Source organism: Humulus lupulus, chromosome X, assembly GCF_963169125.1.
Source record: "Humulus lupulus chromosome X, drHumLupu1.1, whole genome shotgun sequence".
In the NCBI taxonomy this organism is placed as follows: domain Eukaryota; kingdom Viridiplantae; phylum Streptophyta; class Magnoliopsida; order Rosales; family Cannabaceae; genus Humulus; species Humulus lupulus.
Genome location: NC_084802.1, coordinates 238,075,876 through 238,096,802, shown reverse-complemented (window position 1 = coordinate 238,096,802; position 20,927 = coordinate 238,075,876). Strand labels below are relative to the sequence as shown.

The window sequence follows — 20,927 nt, the reverse complement described above, 5'->3', positions numbered from 1 at the left end:
CTTGAAGGGAGTGCCGTGGCCCTAGGCCAATTTTGACAGCCAAAATTCTGGTTTTTAGGGCTTTTGCCCGGGGACTCGGGGGATGGTTCCAATGTATCGTTTTAGGGAATTAGAGGTTCCGAGAGTGCGGGATTGGTCCCGGGAAGTGGTTTCGGGTTGGTTAGTATTAAAAGTGTTATATGTGTGTTGTGACTAGGATTTTGAGGAGGCTCGTGCTAGAGGACCGTGCTTGTGGCCTTGGTGCATCGGAAGCTATTGAATGGAAAGGTAAGAAAACTATAACACCCGTAGGATAGGGCATGGGCCCATAGTGTGATTGCGGGGCACGGCCCTATATTGCATGTTGCATGATGAGATGATTGCAGGGCACGGCCCTATATTGCATTACATGTTAGGGTGCAGATTTAAATGAATTGATAATTGTTTGAATGTTATTTTGAGATATACTATATGTGTGATTATAGTGAAATGAACGGCTATGGCCGAGGGCGGCAAGGCCGAGAACGGCAGCGGGGCCGGAAGTAACACTTAGCACATGGGATGCTTATAGTCAGGGTAGCACCCAGAGGATACATGTGAGATCCTTACGGTGAGGACCGAGACCCCAGGCTGTGGTAAGGGTTCTGGGGCGGCATGGCCGTGTTTGCTTTGGCTAATGGTTGACTTGTTTGTCTGTAGACTATCTGATATGATTAACTGTATATTTGGCATATGTTATGAACTGCATGAGTTTTCTTGCTGGGCTTCAGCTCACGGGTGCTCCGTGTTGCAGGTAAGGGCAAAGACTGAGTCATCCAACCATGAGTACGGAGAGCGTGAAGCGACGCATACATGTTTGGCCTGCCCGACTGCTTTGGTTGGGGTTTATTCGAGAAATGGCTGTAATAATCTATGATTTTTATAATTAATCAATTGTAAACTTATTTCAAGATGTAAATAGTTTTCAAACCTTATTTTGGGATCCCAAATGTTTAATACTAGAAGTTTTTAATGAAACAGCGCATTTTCAAAGATTACAGCCTTAACTTTTTATTAGTCACACTTTTGTTTTAAAAACCTCGGTTAGCGAGTTCATTGCACTGTTTTGTCTTAAAACTCACTTGGTAATGACTCTAAGGTAGTAGGGCGTTACAGCTACCTTCCTAACACTGTCAGAAGTGTGTTTCCTAATAAAGTAGTGGGCTGGAATACCTCGTAGGGCCCACTGAGATATGTAGAGGCCCACCAACTCATTGATTGGGGGAATTACCAATTATTGTGTATTTAAGCCCCAATAGTGGAGGATAGTTGTAGTTAGCCTTCATTAGGGAATTAATTGCCCCAACCATCTATAAATAAGGCTAGGGTACACATTGTAAAGGATCCCAAATTCATTTCAAGGGAACCATTCCTAACAATCTCCCACTTGCCCTAAAGAAAATGAGGCATCTCTCTCAAACCCATGTTTATAACATGATCCTTAAAAGACTTAGTAGCTAAAGTCTTAGTGAGAGTATATTCAAGATTATGTTCTGTAGCTATCTTCGTAATTGCTACATCTCCTTTGTGGACTATATCCCTGATCAAGTGGTACTTCCTCTAGATGTACTTTCCCCTCTTGTGAATCCTTGGTTCCTTTGAGTTAGTTATCACTCCACTTTTGTCACAGTATAGGACTAGTGGCTTATCCATGTCTAGAACAACTTCCAGATTAGTATAGAACTTTTTGAGTCGCACAACCTCTTTAGCTGCTTTACAAGCCGCTATCTATTTGACTTCCATGGTAGAATTTGCAATGCCAGTTTGCTTGATGCTATGCTAGACTACAACTACTCCACCAAGTGTGCACTGATCCAAAAGTTGATTTCCGACAATCTCTGTCTAATTGAAAATCAGAATCAGTGTAACCAGTGGGGTTCAGGTGACCACCTGAATATACAAGCATATATTCTCTAGTTTTCCTAAGATACTTGAGAATATTCTTTATTGCAACCCAATGACTCAATCCTGGATTGGATTGATAATGACTGACTATCCCGACTACATAACAAATGTCAAGTCTTGAGACTGCATACTACAGAGGCGTAAGGATACTGTCTCATGTCCTCTTCTTCTTGAGGTGCCTTAGGACACTATTCTTTAGAAATGACAATTCCATGGCGGGTTGACATATGAACCTTCTTGGAATTTTGCATACTGAAGAGTCCTAGTACGTTATCAATATATGTTGCTTGAGATAGTGCTAAAACTTTGTTATGTCGATCCCTAAGGATCTGAATGCCTAGAACATAGTTTTCTTCTCCCAAATTCTTCATTTAGAATTGTCCAGCTAGCCATTTATTTACTTTTGTTAATGTTTTTACGTCATTTCCAATCAGTAGAATATCATCAATGTAAAGAACTAAGAAGACCAGTTTGCCATCTTTGATTTGTTTGTAGACATAAGGTTCATCAATATTTTGTTTAAAACCATAAATTTTTATTGTGTCATCAATTCTTAGATTCCAAGATCTTAAAGTTTGTTTGAGTCCATAAATTGACCTAAGAAGTTTGCAAGCCTTTTGCTCTTGACCTTTGACTTCGAACCCTTCTGGTTGAGACATATAAATGGTCTTGTCAAGATAGCCATTCAAAAACATTGTCTTAACGTCCATTTCCATAACTTATATTCTGTGCAAACAGCTATGTACAAGAGTATGTGAATTGATTTTAGTATGGCCATGAGAGAAAAAATTTCTTCATAATCAACCCCTTTTCTCTGTGTATAGCCTTTGGCTACAAGTCTAGCTTCGAAGGTCTCTACTTTCCCATCCACGCCTCTTTTCTTCTAGAATAACCATTTACAACCGATAGGTTTAACATTTTCTGGTAGTTATTCAAGAACCCATACGAAATTGGAATACATCGATTCCATTTCCAGGTTTATGGTGTCCTGCCATTTTTCTTTGTCAGAATCTCTCATTGCATCTCTATATGTTAATGGATTATCTTTGTTTGTTTTAGACACAAGCATTTGAACTTCATGTTCATAGCGAATTGGTTGCCTAACAAACCTCCTCCAACTACGACGAGGTTCTCTGTTATTATGACTAGAACTTGTGGCTTCTTCTTGTCATTTTTCAATGTGAATAGTCGGTGATTTATTTATTTGATCTGAGATCATTTCCTCCAGTACAACATTACTACGAAGCTTGTGGTTATTAATATATTCATATTCAAGAAAAGTTTCATTTCTCGATAAAAATGTTTTGTTTTATTTTAGAATATAGAATATACCACCTCTAGACTCATTGGCATACCCTACAAACATCCACAATTCAATCCGAGAGTCCAACTTCCTTGTCTTTCCCTTTAGCATGTGTGTTGGACACCCCCAAACACGAAATGATGCAAACTAGGATTACTACCATTCAATAGTTCTAATGGTGTGTTCTGGATTGACTTAGATGGAACAACATTCAATATGTACATTGGACATTGAATTGGATAGCCCCTAAATGACAATGGTAATGATGAATAGTTCATCATTGATCTAACCATATCTAGTAATATCTTGCTCTTTCTTTTTGAAACACCATTCTGCCGTGGCGTTCCAGGTGTTGTGAGTTGGGATTGAATTCCATGCTCACTCAAATGATCCTTGAATTCATAATACAAGTACTCTCCTCCTCGATCATATCAAAGATTTTTTAGTGATTTACCTAATTGCTTTTCAGCTTCTGGTTGGAATTCTATGAATTTCCCAAAAGTTTCAGATTTCCTTTGCATTTAGTATAGGTAACCATATCTTGAATAATCATCAATAAAAGTGACGAAATATTCATACCATCCTCTTGCTTGTACATTAAGTGGATAAAACGTTAGTGTGTACAAGTTGGAGTGGTTCTTTGGCTCTTGAACCTTTAGTAGAGAAATATCTTTCGGTCTTTTTTCCTTCTAGACAGGATTCACAAACTGGAAGTGAACCAATAGTTAATTCTCTTAAAGGTCCTTCCTTTACTAACCTGTTATCATATCTAAACCAATATGTCCCAATCTCAAGTGCCAAAGATATGTATCACTTTTGGAATCAGTCCTTTGGCGTTTAATAGGTATGGGATTAGCAACTTTAAACATTTTAGAGTTATAGATTAATCATTCTTTAGCCTTTAGTTTATACAACCCATCAATGGATTTTGCATAACAAATTTCAATACCAGATCTCGAAATAACAATAAAATTATTACTAAAAAAATATTAAAACCTTGTTCATGCAACATAGAAATAAGTTTCAAAATATTAATAATCAAATTACTAATAACGAACTTAATTTCTAAACATTAGTTATTTCTGACTAAAGAATTCTAAAATTTCCAAAACAAAAATAAAGAAATAAAATTGTTCAAAATAACAATGAATCTCTAAAACTAATGTTGGCTTTCCACTTGTTCCTTGACACCGATGCCTTTCCTTTACAATTTGACTCTTTTGGAGGAAGAGTTTTCATTTCTGCAAGGAACAAAAAAATATTTTTAGAATCATGGATCATAACACTCATAATGTTAATTTAATATCGATCACATAAGTGTAAAAGTAAAGGCAAATATGAATTTACCTTCCCATTTATTTTGCACCGTACACAGTATATGTGGAGTTCCAACATCTTTACAAATCATATGCCACAACTCATATGATGTCTTGACGTGTTTATTCTTGTTTTTATACTCGTTTGGCAGGCTTTTGATTATAAAAACCGCCGCGATGATCATTCTTTAAACATTTGGTATATTTTTCATGCATACTATAGGTATCATCTATATATGGCTCTTCAAGTGGTTTTTGATATATAATATCAGATATTGCAATTTGGCTCAGAATGTACAACATACAGACGTGCCAAACATGAATTCTTTTAATGTCGAATTCAACCTTTTCTAGAGTATAGTTGAGAGAAATAATCAGACATGATTGTTGGAAATAAATAAATATCATAAGAAGAATTTAGCATATATAATAAATATCATTAATTTCAGAATAGTAAATATGATGCATGAATGCAACAAATTTAAATAACACATAAAAAATTTATTACTAAACTGGTATAAATTAATTTAACAATTAATGGACCAGCCTTAGGATAGGTCAGACTAATTTCAAAATTAATTTTGATAACTTCTCAAATTCATAAGTAAAAACTTAAAATCAACAATTTTCTCTTTTAACTTACTAACAACCACTTCTTTGGTAAAGACTGACTAGTTCCCTCGAAAGCCTAGTCAACCTTTGTGAGTATAACCCATTATTTTAGATTAATGACTTAACTCAAGAGTGTGCCTTAGGTTTAGTCAAACTTGAAATATATCATACAATCCTATTCTTAAAAAAATAAAGAGTTAACCTTGAAAATAACACAGTCTGAAACCTTTCTTAGAGTGACACAAAAAAAGGCGCCTCGAGGCCCATTCCATGAAACTTCGGTGTTAATTAATAATGGAGATCATAGGAATTATTGTTACATCTCCTTCTCCCACTTGCTGTTTTAGAATATGTGTTTACTCAAAACATCCTATGCTTTGTTATTAAATTAATTCAATTAACATACCAAATGATATTCTAATAATTACTAATAAAATTAAGCATTTAAATATTAAACAAAATTTAATAATACTTCTAAATAGGTCCTTAAATTATTTAGTTTATAAATTCTCTAATTATTAAGAATATCCCTTATCTATCTAAGAAAATTAATGATCAAATAGATTTAAAATTAACTCTTTAAAAGTAATTCACCACCTTGTACTAGATTAAGCTAGTTTTATTATATGATTCATCAAAAAACACATATAATCAAATAAGACATTCCTAATTAAAACATGCTGCTACTCGTATGAGATACATGTTTTAATTAAATACTATGTGGGTAATATTTATGGCATGTTACAATGCACGACAATGCTATTAAACATATTTAATACATTCAAAAAATTAAATAAATAAATAGAATAAATAAATTTGATCCGGGTGTTTTGGGTATTTCTAGAAAAATTACAACACTTGCAATAAATTTACAAAATAAAATAAAAATTAAAAACAAGGCTTCATGTAGAATCTCCATCTTCGTCTTCGAGCCATCATTTAATTTTATGCCATCAAACCCAATTTTGTTTTATAAATAACTTCAATTATTTTTAAACAATCTTTTAACAATATTTGAACTTGGCTAATTAAAGCCCAACAAGTTATTTAGGCCCATTTTTAATTTGGGCCACTTAATTCAATATTTAATTAGTATTTTAAAAGACTATTTGACATTGGGCCAAGCTCGCAAGTTCAAGAAAACATCCAGCTACCCTAGGGCTCTTATGAGGAGCCAAGCAGTGGAAATTTGCAACAAGAGGGCTCGACACGATGCAGACGACTTGAGAGCCGCCTGCGCACCGCATTGCTCAGCAAGAGCACAACAAGGGCGCGATAAGGGTGCATGGTGAGGGCGTGGTAGGGGTGCGCGGTAAGGGCGTGGCAGGGGCTCGCTTGCGGTGCGGTAGGGGCGTACTAGGGGTGCAGCTAGGGCATGGTAGGGGTGCACGCTAGGGTCATGACAAGGGGGAATTTTGGTAGGTGACCGAGTGAGTCTCGACCATGGTTGAGTGTGATCCTTGGGGCTTGAGCAGCATGGGGCTCGGGATTACACAATTTTGTAAAAAACGTTTACAACACCAAAAAATTAAATTAAAAAATACTATGCTCCAAATATGGCTTACAATTTTGAAGATCTAGAAAAAAATTTAAGAACAATTCCTAAACCCAAAACACCATATAATTAATGACTCTTAAGAACAATCATATATCACACATACATCCATCAATATATCACATATTACAATAACATAAGAATGCATATTATACCCACACAACAATTACTATATGCAGAGATTAATGACCACTTTGGTACTAATTGTTGGTAACAAGTTTACCATATGCACAACATAATGCATGGGGTGGTGGACCAAAGAGATTTCAATTTTTTTTTTATTTAGACAAGCTTTAAATAACATATCCATTAATATACATACATTAATCAAAACTAATATAAAGAAGAACATACCAGTTGAAGTCTATCAAGAGTCCTTGCAATCTTTTAGTATTTTAATTAACGAACATACAATCCAAGCAATCAACAGGTACTCAAACCACGATCTTCCAATGTGTTCTCTACAGCTCAAGACGTGCGTGGGCATGTAGAGTAATAGTGGGAATATTTAGTGATTCACAAGATGTACTCCACACATGTGTTCTTGGAATTACGTATGAGATTGGTTTTCAGGCTTAGAGAACACAATATATTTGGTGAAAAATCAGTGAAAAACTTAGAAAACTTAATCACTAAGTCTCTTTTCAAAACTCTAGAAAAATATTTTCATTTTAATTGTTCAATAGTTGAATTAATTTCAAAATTTAAAATTTAAACAATTTTAATTATTAAATTAATTCATTAAATAAAATATCCCAGATTGAGTCTTGGGACTCTGTTACACGCCAGTATAGTGCAAGCACTGTGACTTGCGTGTGACACATGTCCTTTTCAAGGCATGTGTTTTAACCATTAATAATATTTTTATTCAAAAATGATAAAATATCTAAAAGTTGATAACCAACCTTATCAGATAAATATTTTAATTATCTGAATAAATTTATAAACAAATTCAAATCCAATTTGAATGATTAGATTTATTTTTTACATTTTTTAAATAAAAAACTAATTAATTCAAAACTAATATTTTTATTATTTATTAATTTCAAAAATTATAATTACTATTTAATAATAATTTCAAAATTATAATTAATTATTTGATAAATTTATTTTAAAAATTAATAATTAATTAATTAATCTCAATTACATATTTGTCCTGAAGAACAAATTTTTTCCAAATATGTCCTTTCACTGATTTAACCTTATTTCAACTCTTACTTTGATATATACCATCAGGTGTGGGTAAAGAGAAACTTAACCCTAGCCTTTGATCACCTAGAAAGTAGGTACTCAAGCACGATCTAATGATCACACTTATCAGAACACAAATTGTGATAAAAAAGATGAAAGGACGTCTCGGGAACGGAATAGAAGTCTTGGGCATGGAAAAGAACTCTCATTAAATTGTATCGATTGGTGAACCCAACAATAGCGAACTGACATGTGGCATTACCTTTTTTAAAGTGTCAGGTCTCTAAGACACCCAGCCGTCTCAACCTAAGTACCTCCCTCGAAATTACTCCTCTCAATTAAAGTCTTCACGAAAGCTGATTAAGTCTCCTTGGGCTTTCCTTGAGCTCCACGGGAGGTAAGCCCAACCTTCAATCATAGTTCACCACCACTGGAGGAGCATGTCCTCATGGAAACGGTACTTCCCGAGGACCATGTTCCAGGATGCTACACCAAATCTCATTACAAGAGCATCTCCTCCATTCATCTCCTCCATGTCTACGAAAAGGCTCTTCCATACATGGAGAAGATTTGTCAAGTGTCAAGCACAGTGGCCTTGGACCACAAGCAGCCATCTGACAATTACTATTACACAGAACATGGTGTCAATCCCATACAAGCGACAAGCTGGATGTCTCATGACGTCTCCTGACATGAGAAAACGTGCTGCTACCCTCCTAACACTGTCAGGATCGTGTTGCCCAATAAGTTAGTGGGCTAGAATACCTCGTATTGGGCCCACTGAGATACGCAGGGGCTCACTAGCTCATTTATTGGGAGAATTACTATTTATCAAGTATTAAGCCCCATTAGGGGAGGATAATTGTAGTTATCCCTCATTCGGGAATTAATTTCCCCAACCATCTATAAATAGGGCTAGGGCACACATTGTAAAGGATCCCGAATTTATTTTCTTACTTTCAGAGCACACCCAAATGATGCATGAAAACCTACTTAAAAAAATTGTCTAATACATATTCTTTCAAGGGAACCATTATTCCATTCCTCTCATAAAGGTATAGATTCCATATCTGTATACTATGTCCCCAACCACTTACATCAATTAGTCCCCAAAACAAAAGTTTTAAGCTTGATCATTCTTACAAACCATAATGAGTGAATCAAAGGACTCAAATGACATAAGCAAGAGTAAATAATAACTTCAGGATTGAGATCAATTTGTATATGATCATCTTGTTGATATGTTTAATTAATATTTATAAAAAAAAACGATATTTAACTAAGTATTAATAACATATCGGGTCCAGTTCTGTATAATCACATTATACAAAGTACCTCCATAAGATATCCTACTACATGAGTAATCCGGATCTAGATTACATGTATTCATAATACTAGTGAACCGTACTAACATTTTTTAATCCAAAGATTCCATATAACTTTGTTTTAATGTGAACTATTGAAATTTGTTCCAGACAACCTTAATCCTCTTGTACCAATACAAGATTTTAGTCACAATAACAAATTTGGGAATTTTCTAATATTGATATAATATTATTCAAATAATAATAATAATAACAATTAATATATGCATCGCTCAGTCCTATTTCTAGTTGTTAGTCCTATTCGTTAAAGAACTGTTTATGTACTTAATATGAAACATTATGGCCTGTACCTCTTAATCAACTAATAGTTAGGAATGATGAAAGATGGATGCTAAGTATTATTTTGGTATTTTATGACTTATTAAATCTAATTGTTTGGTGATTTCATAACTGTGGGAAGATTATTGTTCTATTTATAATGATGGATGATCCTAATTTTTTTACTAATATTTTTTATGTAATTAAAGGAGTTGTTCCATTATTTTTGAACTTATAATTTATTGTATGATATGGTATAAACTAACATATCGTTTTTAAGCACTATTTTGCAACAAGGGTCAAAGTTTGACATTTGACCACCAAAGTTATGGATATTACAAATTTTCCACGACCTAGGGCTCGGGTCGTGATAGAAAAATGGTATTAGAGTGTCGAGTTTACATACCTCTGAGTGTGTCACCAAATAGATTATATATTTTTTTAAAACTAAATATTTTGATATATGAAAGACATATAGATAACATCCATTCCCCACTAACTAGTTAGCTTTTGATTTACTGACCTATGAAAATGGCTCCGAGGTGAAAGACAACAAGAATTGCGCTTGGAGTTGACGCTCCGCAGGTTAATATTCCTCCTCTGTAAGCTGGATTACTAATGAATGCCATCCTTTAGGCTTCAAGAGGAATTTATCCCCAACAGGTGGATCTAGTTACTCGATGGAGTCATTATTTCTAAATCTTTTATCACATTAAAATGCCTAAGTCTAATGGTCGACATGATCCCATGGTGCTAAAAGGTAGTTGATGCAGATAAAGAAAAACTTCAACACTATGGGAACACCTGAAGAGTATCAAGTAACCTTTGATGTGTCCAAGTTGGAAAGGAGCGCACCAGATTGGTGGGAGGCCTTAAGTAGGATCAGAGAAATGATGGGATTATTTGAGGAAATTTTGAAAAGGCTTTTCAGGGAACAATGTTTTAACACATCTCATTGGAGAACTTGATTGGATCATTTGATTGATTAAGATCAATGATAGATTAATGGGGTCATGGAAGGACTAGATAAGATAGATGTCAATGAATAAATTCTACATATAGTTTGTAGAGGTGACATTCTATGTTTATGTAGGTGTCATTGATTAGTATCCTTTGATTGAAAAGTTCATGAGTCGATTGAAGACTACAACACATGATGAGATCGTTACTCTAACCTTTACAGACATGAATGAGTGTGTGATGTCAGCCTTTTGAACTAAGGCTCGTTATGAGGAAAAAGGTGGGAAGAAGAAATCTAACTAGGAAAAAGGAAAAGCCTTTTCTCATGCTTATGCTCTTGATGGTGATGATATGTGGGGAGGTGCGAGCCAAGATTTTTTGATGGTATGGTTCTTATACAATACTCTTGGGCTAATGTATCATTTGATACTAGTGCACCACAACTTTTTATATCCTTGATGTTTGCTACATGTTGGGTTTGAGTTGGGAAACTTTAGTCCTGCTTTACAGTTGAGTGTACATATGGGAGGACATGGTGAGGTATCCACCATATGAAGATTAGTATCGTGCTTAAGGGACATAATTTGTTAGGAAACTTGATAGTTTTACCCATGGGATAATTTTATGTGATTCTTGGCATGGATTGATTATCTAAGTACCAAGCTATTCTAGATTTCTCATGCAAAAAATGTGACTCTTTTGATTCCAAGTAGAAATTTTATTATATATTTAGCCAGTATGAATGCAGTGAGGCTGAATCCTATCCTAAAGGAATGTTTATGTGAGGAAAGAAACTTAGAATGTTATGGGAATCTCCTTGCAATCGAGGATGAGTCTTGGGATCTAGGATAGTTCCCTTTGATATAGTGGTTAGTGACTTTCTAGATGTGATTCTGGGGGATTTTCCAGGATTTCCATCTAATAGGGAGATCATGTTTTGAATTGATTTGATTTTTGGGGCTCAACCAATTTCTATTGCTCCTTATCACATCGCACCTACAGAGTTGGCTGAATTGAAAAAGAAATTGGGTGAGCTGGTGGATAAAGGTAACATTTGGAACATTACTTATCCATGGGGAGTTCTAGTCTTGTTTGCAAAGAAAGCTGATGGATCATTGTGCCATTGTGCCTATTATAGGAAATTGAATCAGATGACAATTAAGAACAAGTATCCTGTGCCAAAGATATATGAGTTATTTGATCAGCTTGTAGGTTCAAAGTTCTTTTTCAAAATTGACTTGAGGTCAGGTTATCATCAATTGAGGATCAAGGAAGAGGATATTCTTCAAATTGCTTTCAGGAGACAATATGGGGACTTCGAGTTTTTGGTGATGCCATTTTTGTTAACAAATGCCTCTGTGACATTTATGGACCTTATGAATAGGATAAGTTAGTGGCCGTTTTCATTGATGATATTCTGGTGTATTCCAAGACACCTGAGGACCACGTTGAGCACTTAGCAATAGTGTTGCAGAATTTGAGGGTTCATCAAATATATGCTAAGAAAGAGAAGCGTGATTTTTGGATGAACAATGTAAAATTCTTAGGGCATGTAATCTCTCAAGAAGGCATTATTGTTGATCATGCTAAAATAGACTCTGTCTTGCAGTGGGAACGATCGAAGAATGTTACTAAAGTTTGAAGTTTTCTTAGGTTAGCAGGTTACTATCTTCGCTTTGTAGAATATTTCTCTCAAATTGTGATGCCTTTGATAAAGTTGACAAGAAAGGATTTAAAGTTCATGTGGGATGAAAGTTGTGAAGAAGCTTTTAGAGAACTAAAACAAAGATTGAGAACGGTGTTTGTTCTCACTGTGCCTATTAGTGATGAACCATCGTGGTATTCACTAATGCTCTGTTACTAGTTTAAGAGGTGTTCTTATGAAAAATGACAAGGTTGTTACCTATGCTTAACGCCAATTGAAGCCACATGAGAAGAACTACCCTACACATGACTTGGAACTTGTAGCAGTGATCTTTGCCTTGGAAATTTGGAGATGTTACTTGTATGGGGAAAAGTTTGAGTTAGATTATGATCATAAGAGTTTAAAGTGTCTTTTTACTCAAAGAGACTTCAATTTGAGGCAAAGAATATGGGTTGTGTTGGAAAAAACTTATACAGGATCTCTATTTATTTTCATGTAGATCTAATATTAAACAAATTAATATGAGATAACCTAGAATATGTTTCTAAAATTGAATTCAAAGAGAAACAATGATAAGAATACTTACAGTATATGCAGCGGAATGAATGAGTCCTTCCCTCAGTTTCTCTAACCCTTGTATCCTTTCTGTCGCAAAGTATTATCAAGAAACTGAATCGATCTTCAATTTTCTTCACAGTCTTCCAAAGTATCCTTAGAATCACCTAGACTAGAGTGGGAAATTCTCAACACATGAGATAGATGCAGAGAGAAGAATAGAAAATAACAAAGAGGCTTAGAAAATGACTTGAATTTAGAGAGAATCTAAAAACTAACAGAAAATCTGACTTGTGATTTTGTGTTTAGACTTGTGTTTTCAACTCTCTCTAAGCACTCCTTTTATAGACTCAATTAGGCCATTTTATTTAATTAAAAAATTAATAAAATAATAGCCAATATGAAGCCCTAGGTCGAAATTATCATGGGCTTTAGGCCTGTGAAATTTCCCATTTAATTATAAGCCCATTACACTTAAAATCAATGCCTGCATTATTTTCTATTGATTTAATTAATTAAATAATTATTTAAATCCTTTATCAAATTAATTATTTATAATTTGAACCTTGATGTAAAATTATTTGTTAATTTAGATACCAATTTATCTTAATTAATAAATCTACCCTAATTTCTCTTTTCTTCTGAAAATTACATAACTCAATGAAACTATCCAAAATTGATCTGGTCAACTTTGATAATTCTAATTGATAATTGAATCAATTAATTGAGACTATCTAGGTGATTTTATCCAAGGTAAAATGGGGACCATGGGCCTATGAAATCAAGCTCCAATAAGTTATCATAAATCTAATAAATAAATTTACTAACTTATTAATTCCTCATGACTCCACTAAAGACTCAGAATTGCACTCTTTAATTCATAGAACACTCTATAAAAAATATAGATATGCTATTACTTATCCACTGTTACAACCATAATTGTCACTCAATCCTCTATAGACGGTCTATAATGAGATGGGACTAAAATACCGTTTTACCCCTCATTTTATTTTATCCTTAAAACACTTAGTTCCTTGTAAATGATATTTCAGTAAACTAATTTAATTACTGAAATGAGATCTCTATCATTTAGCACCTTCAACCAAACTAAAAGGAAACCATCGTTTCACTTCTTCATCAGAAGCTATAGATGTTCATATCTATTATTAACACTCCCACTCAATTATACTATCGAGTTCGCAAAATTTAAGTATGGGTTAGTCCGTAGGGTAAGCTGGTAACGAACAAGTCAAAGAAGTCAAATAATACAACCTGTTAGAATACTAACCACTCAGAATTGAGATTGAATTGACCTATGGTCAACTATATGATATGACTAGAATAGATAATAACGGTACGTTTACTTATCCTATCAACTGTCAATATCGGACCAGTCCGATGTAACAAATACATCCGATCTTATCAACTTTTCTAATGTTCTAGAAAGAACATAACACCACAATGTGTAAGTAGATCATATCGTAGATTGGCAAGTTAGTGTAAATCCTGTGCACTAACTAATCTTAGGACTAACTTATTTTGAACATATAATCATATTTATATTCCACTGTGATTACGTCACTATAAATACGATTAGTTATATGCTCAAGATTTAGTAGATGTTTATATTAAACAAATAATCATGAAAATAAAACATGTGAGCAAAGTGATTGACCAAGTCAAAAAAATGATTTCTATTCTTTTATTGATAATAAAATGAGATTACAAAGAAATTGAGTTTTAATTAGGGCATAAAATCCCAACAGGTTGAGTATATGGAAGATTATGATTTCACTTTGCAGTAGCATCCTGGAAAGACAAATGTAGTTGCTGATGCATTAAGTAGAAAAACTCAGGGTACTTTGACATGTTTAGCTCTTGAGGACTGGAAGAGGAAAATTATGGTGGGTGATTATAACTTGCAGTATTATGAAGAGGTTGCTTATGTTTTTAACATGGTGGCTACCTTAGTGCTACTTCCGCAACTTAAGTAGTATCAATGGAAAGATGAGAAATTGAGACATATCTGGAATCAAAGAAAAAATAGTGGGCTGTTAGATGGATGGACAGTAAGTACTGAAGGGTTTTTTATACCATAAGAGAAGATTGGTTGTTGCAAATATCCCCGTTCTTAGAGATTTTGGTATGATTGAGGGCCGTAAGACTAAGTTTGTTGTACATCAAGCAAGTACAAGGATGTGCCAAGACTTGGAAGAAAATACTGGTGGCAAGGTATGTGTTATCCAATAAATTAGCATTTGTGACGTGGCGAATAATCTCTTGACACGTGCCTGACACCTGGAGCGTCTGCTAGAGTATCGACCAGGAGACACACCAGAAGCAGGACAGACCTTTTTTTTACCACGACCAGACTGGTCGGTGGTTCCGCTGGCAAAGCAACATTTATGGAAAGATCTTATGTATCCCAAATTTATTTCATGCAATCTTCTGAATATCCCATGATTCAGGGGATAATATCTGTAACAATATTGGGCAACCCTCCATGAGCCTATAAAAAGCAGGAGATGGCTCATGGGAAGGGACCTTTGGCAGCCCAAAAACCATAGAAATATAGAAATTATCTGTGAAAACTAGTATTGTTTATGAGGAGTGTTGAAACTCATTGAGCCCAAGCTCTCTGATCACACTTTTGTTCCCATATCAATATCATTCTAAGTGGATGTAGGTCATTACCAGATTCTGGGGCCGAACCACTATAAATTACTGTGTTTTCTTTACTTTTGTCATTACGTTATTATCTATACATATTCGTCTATATCATTCATATTTTGACTCCGTGTCAGTTGGCTAAATCGAGGGTCAACATTCTGGTGCTTTCATTGAGAGGGCGACTCATCATTGTTGATAAAACTAATGGCGAAAGCAGGGAAGAAAGCTGCTCAGACCGCCGCCGCTGCACCGTCGAATCCGCCACCTCCTCCTCCCCCTGCAAGCATGGCGGAAGATGAACCGCAACTAGATTTTGAAGAGGAGGAAATGGACGATGCGACTTTGAGGAGCACCTTGGGCACGTTGCAGGAAGAGCTGGCTAGTCTGAGAGCCAATCAAGAGACTGCCGCAGAAGCTATGGCAAGGCAGCAGCAGGAACTTGATCGTCAGAGGGCGGAGTTGAGTAAGAGACAAGCGGAGGTGGATCGCCGCCAGACTGAGGCCATGGCAGCCCTTGAAGCGGCCTTGCTATTGGCCAGAAATCAGGCCGCGCCTGCCTCGCAGCCTAATCAACCTGAAACTGGGCCACCCCAGGGAGGTCCCAATCCTAGCCCACCGGTCCATCCTTCAAGTACGCAAAGGCCTGAACAGCCCCAGACGCCCCATGACGACGTCCCACTGGACCCCGAGGCAGATCCACCATCCCACGCTGCTCGAGGTAATCCCCCGCAGCAAAGGCAGAATAGGGTCGAGCGACAGCCTCGTAGTCCTAGACGCCGCGAGAATGATGGGCCACACCAAGCGAACAGGGGTCACTACCCTCCTGGTAACAGGAGAGACTCGGAGTTAGGCTCTGCGGTCCATGGATCCCAGCAGCATGATAATGCACGGGGACATCGCGACCAGCGCAGGCCACCCCCTAACGCTCGGGGTGTTTCTGCCAGAGACGGGAATAGAGGGAACAACCAGTCTTACCATAGCCAGTCAAATTTCAAAGATGGCCACGGCTACAACGAGGCTGACTCAGGCAAGAACAATGCTGATGGGAGGAACGGAAATAAAGGTAGGAGCAGGAGCCAAATACCTCAAGATGATCAGCCAAATAGACAAGATGCTGGGGGGCAACCCCGGCAAAATAATGTCTTCAACCGGCTCGGAGGTAGCGAGCGACGGAGAAGAGAGGAAGATCTAAGAGACATACTCAATGATCGTCGAGAGAAGCATGGTGAGAACATCCCCCCAGCAGCAGAGACCGTAGCTATTCCTACTGCCTTGCAAGCCCAGATAGACGCACTAAATCAGGCTGTGCAACAATTGGTCGGAGGAAGAACCTCTTATATTGACCACGATAGAAGAAAAGGCACTCCATTTATCCAAAGAATAGCCAACGCAGAGACTCCCAGCAAGTTCAAGATGCCCACGCTCCCGAACTTTGATGGATACGGAGATCCTGTCTCGCATGTGAATAAGTTTGAAATCCAGATGGACATTCAGAAGGAGTCCGAAGACGCTCGGTGCAGGATCTTTCCTGCGACACTTTCTGAAGCCGCGCAGGAATGGTTCTTTAAGTTCCCACCTGCAAGCATAGTTTCCTGGGAAATGTTCGTAAGGGAGTTCTACGGACAGTTCTACGCAGGTCGTGTCCACCCGACCGAAGCAAACCAACTGGTTGAGATCCGCCAGCAAGATGGAGAATCACTAAAAGATTACATCCAGCGCTTTATGCGAGCGGCAGCCGGAGCAAAGACAGTCGGGGACGAAGGAAAAATGATGGCTATAACCGCGAGAGTGAGACGCCGTTCGCCCCTATGGAAAAGTCTTCGTAAGGATGGGGTCAGAACCACCCAGGAATTCTTAGACTGAGCTGATCGGTATATCAAACTCGAAGAAGCCATTGCCGATGATGGAAAATCCTCGAACAAGGGCAAGAAGGCTGCCGAACCCGCCAAAGCCGCCAATGGCACCAAACCAAATGGCAACGGCAACGGTAATGGCAAGAATGGTGGGAAACGGCAACACAATGAGCCTTCCACCTCCGACAATAAACGAGCCAAGGGTAATCGTTATGAACCTAGGTTCACTAACTACACTGCCCTCGTTGAGTCTCGAGGAGAGGTATACCAGGCCACAAGATCTAGTGTGCCCTACAAGAAGCCTGGGCCCATTCGAAAAGACATTTCGAAAAGAGACACTACCAAATTCTGTCGTTATCATAACGACTATGGACATGACACTAATGAATGCAACCAGCTAAAAGATGAAATCGAGTTCCTCATTAGACAAGGACACTTGAGAAGGTATGTACGGGCCTCGGGAACTTCCCAACGAGAAGCTCCAGGTGGCAACGAGCAGACGTCCACACGCCAACGCTCGCCACCATTACAGCCTGCCCCCGTAGCCGGAACACTTTTAACCATCTGTGGAGGCCCACACCTCGCTGGAAATAGCGGAAAGGCCACGACCAGGACATCGAGATGATGACTGTGGAGGACCGAGCGCCGAAAAAGGCCCGCTCAGAGGAGTGCGGGATAACCTTCTCTGAGGGCGATGCCCAACACGTCCGGTTCCCACATTCCGATCCGCTGGTCGTGGATATCCAAATGGCCAATATGATGGTAAAAAGAATACTGGTCGATACAGGAAGTTCAGTGAACATCCTCTATAAATCAACGCTGGAACGCATGAAGCTGTCCGTGAAGGACTTGGAGCCCTGCAATCAAACCATATACGGCTTCTCTGGAGAAGGACTCGCTCTAGCCGGAATGATCAAACTCCCAGTGACAACGGGTACAGCGCCTGCTTCAAGGACATTACTCGCTACTTTTGTAGTGGTCGATTGTCCTTCAGCGTATAACGCCGTTATTGGAAGACCCATACTGGTTGAACTGAGGGCCATCATCTCCATGTGGCATCTAGCCATGAAATTCCCAACGGACGCAGGGGTAGGATGCGTTTTGGGAAACCAAAGGGAAGCCAGGGAGTGCTATAACGCCTCGATCACAAAGGCAAAAAGTGGAACATCGAGGAGCGCTACCCCAGAACGATTGCAGATGACGGAAGACAGACAAACCCAATCAGGTGGAAAAGTCACCAAATAGGGTGTTGCCCAAAGTGAGGATATAGATTTGGATCCTCGCTTTGGGGATTTTGAAGAAAATGTTGGACCCGTCGAGGACCTGGAGGAGGTCCATCTCGATGAAAAAGACCCGACTCGAATCGTAAAGATTGGGAAGAATTTAGAACCTACCGCGAAACAGGCGCTGGTGGAATTCTTGCAAGAGAACTAGGGAGTTTTCGCCTGGTCACATAAAGACATGGTCGGAATAGATCCTGCGGTGATCAGCCATGTCCTGAACATAAACAAAGTCTTTCCACCGGTGCAACAAAAAAGAAGGCTGCTCGATAAAGACAGATCAAGAGCCTTGAAAGAAGAAGTCGAAAGACTTAAAGAAAATGGGTTCATCAGGGTGGCGTTTTATCCATCATGGGTCTCCAATCCGGTGTTGGTCCCCAAGCCTAACGGCAAATGGCGGACCTGTGTGGATTTTACAGACCTCAATAAGGCCTGCCCAAAAGACTGCTTCCCACTCCCGAGGATCGACCAGCTAGTCGATGCAACCGCTGGGCATGAGACCCTTTCGTTCATGGATGCGTATTCAGGCTACAATCAGATCAGCATGCATCCCCCTGATGAGGATCATGCCAGCTTTCGGACCGATACAGGCTTATATTGTTACAAAATAATGCCCTTTGGACTGAAAAACGCAGGTGCAACTTACCAACGATTGGTCAACCACATGTTCAAGGAGCTGATCGGAGTAAGCATGGAAGTATATGTGGATGACATGTTGGTAAAGTCCAAGAAGGCTGAAGGACATGTGAAAGATTTGCAAAGGTGCTTTGATGTGTTAAACAAGTACCATATGAAGTTGAATCCCCTCAAATGTTCCTTCGGAGTCGGGTCAGGAAAGTTTTTGGGATTTATAGTGAATTCAAGGGGAATCGAGGCCAACCCCGACAAGATAAAAGCCCTGATCAATATGAAGTCGCCAGAAAAGATCAAGGATGTCCAAAGCCTGACCGAAAGGATAGCTGCCCTTAGTAGATTCATCTCAAAATCAACTGACAAGTGCGTTCCATTCTTCAATCTACTTAGGGGAAATAAAAAGTTTGAATGGACGGAAGACTGCGAGCAAGCATTCCAGACAATAAAGGCTCATATGTCGCAACCTCCTGTCCTATCAAAACCAATGGAAGGAGAGACTTTGTATATTTATCTGGCGATTACCGAAGTTGCTGCTAGTGCGGTACTGATACGGGAAGAAGAAGGCGTGCAGAAAGCTGTTTACTACGTCAGCAAAAGGCTGATCGGTGCAGAATTAAAATACCCACCGATCGAAAGATTAGCGTATTGCCTAATTCTAGCTTCCCGAAAGTTGCGACCGTACTTCCAAGCCCATCCTATCACGGTTTTGACCGACCAGTCCCTTCGGCATGTCCTCCAAAAACCTGAGGCGGCTGGACGACTGTTAAAATGGGCGGTCGAATTGGGACAGTTCGACGTGACTTATTCACCGCGAGCAGCAATAAAAGGGCAAGCCTTAGCCGATTTTATTGCGGAGTTCACCGAACTCCCCAGCAACGAGTTGTGCGAGAAACCTGAGGCGCCCATGCCTCAAGACAAGACTCCTTCGTGGAAACTATTCACAGATGGATCATCTAATGAATCTCACGCTGGAGCGGGAGTGATATTGATAACGCTCGAAGGGCATCGATTTCACTGCGCAATCAGGTTTGATTTCGCAGCGTCAAACAATGAAGCGGAATACGAAGCACTCCTCGCTGGACTGAAAATGGCCAGGGAGATGAACATAAAAGCGCTCGATATTTTCAGCGACTCTCAGCTGGTCGTGAATCAAGTCCTGGGAGAATATCAAGCGCGAGGGTTAAAAATGATGGCCTACCTTAATAAAACGAAAGATTTGCTAGCACAGTTTACAAAATACACCCTCCAGCAAATTCTGCGAGACCAAAATTCGAATGCAGACGCCTTGGCCAAACTTGCAAGTGCCAAAGATGCTGACACCTTGAACATAGTCCCAGTAGAGAGATTAAGTGAACCAAGCATTGATGCAGCCGAAGCCAGCATGGAAATTCGAGTAGAAGATACATGGATGGCACCTTACCTGGAGTATCTGACAAATGGGACATTGCCAGTAGATAGAAACAAAGCCAGAACTCTACAAAGACAAGCTGCTAGGTACATACTGCTCGACGGTGTTATGTACCGAAGAGGATATTCAATGCCACTGCTCAGGTGCATTACATCAGAAAAAGCTAAGGAACTCATGAAAGAGGTGCATGAAGGCTTCTGCGGAGATCACGCTGGGGGGCAGAGTTTGGCGAAAAAAATTCTTCGACAGGGCTATTTTTGGCCAACGATGAACGAGGATTCAATGGAGTACGTACGAAGGTGTGATAAATGTCAGAGGTTCTCCAAAATCCCACGAGCAGCTCCAAACGAGCTAAAGCAGATGCAAAGCCCGTGGCCTTT

General features: G+C 38.5%; 1 protein-coding gene across 1 annotated transcript in view; it reads left to right on the top strand.

Moving 5' to 3' along the window:
* The window catches only part of LOC133806877 (uncharacterized), a 41,136-nt gene extending 28,769 nt beyond the window's left edge, over positions 1-12,367 (top strand). The window contains exons 3-5 of the mRNA XM_062244960.1: positions 11,642-11,831; positions 11,888-12,139; positions 12,221-12,367. Of these exons, the coding sequence (XP_062100944.1) occupies positions 11,642-11,831; positions 11,888-12,139; positions 12,221-12,367 (589 nt within the window). The remainder of the gene's footprint in view (positions 1-11,641; positions 11,832-11,887; positions 12,140-12,220) is intronic.
* Positions 12,368-20,927: the final 8,560 nt, after the last annotated feature.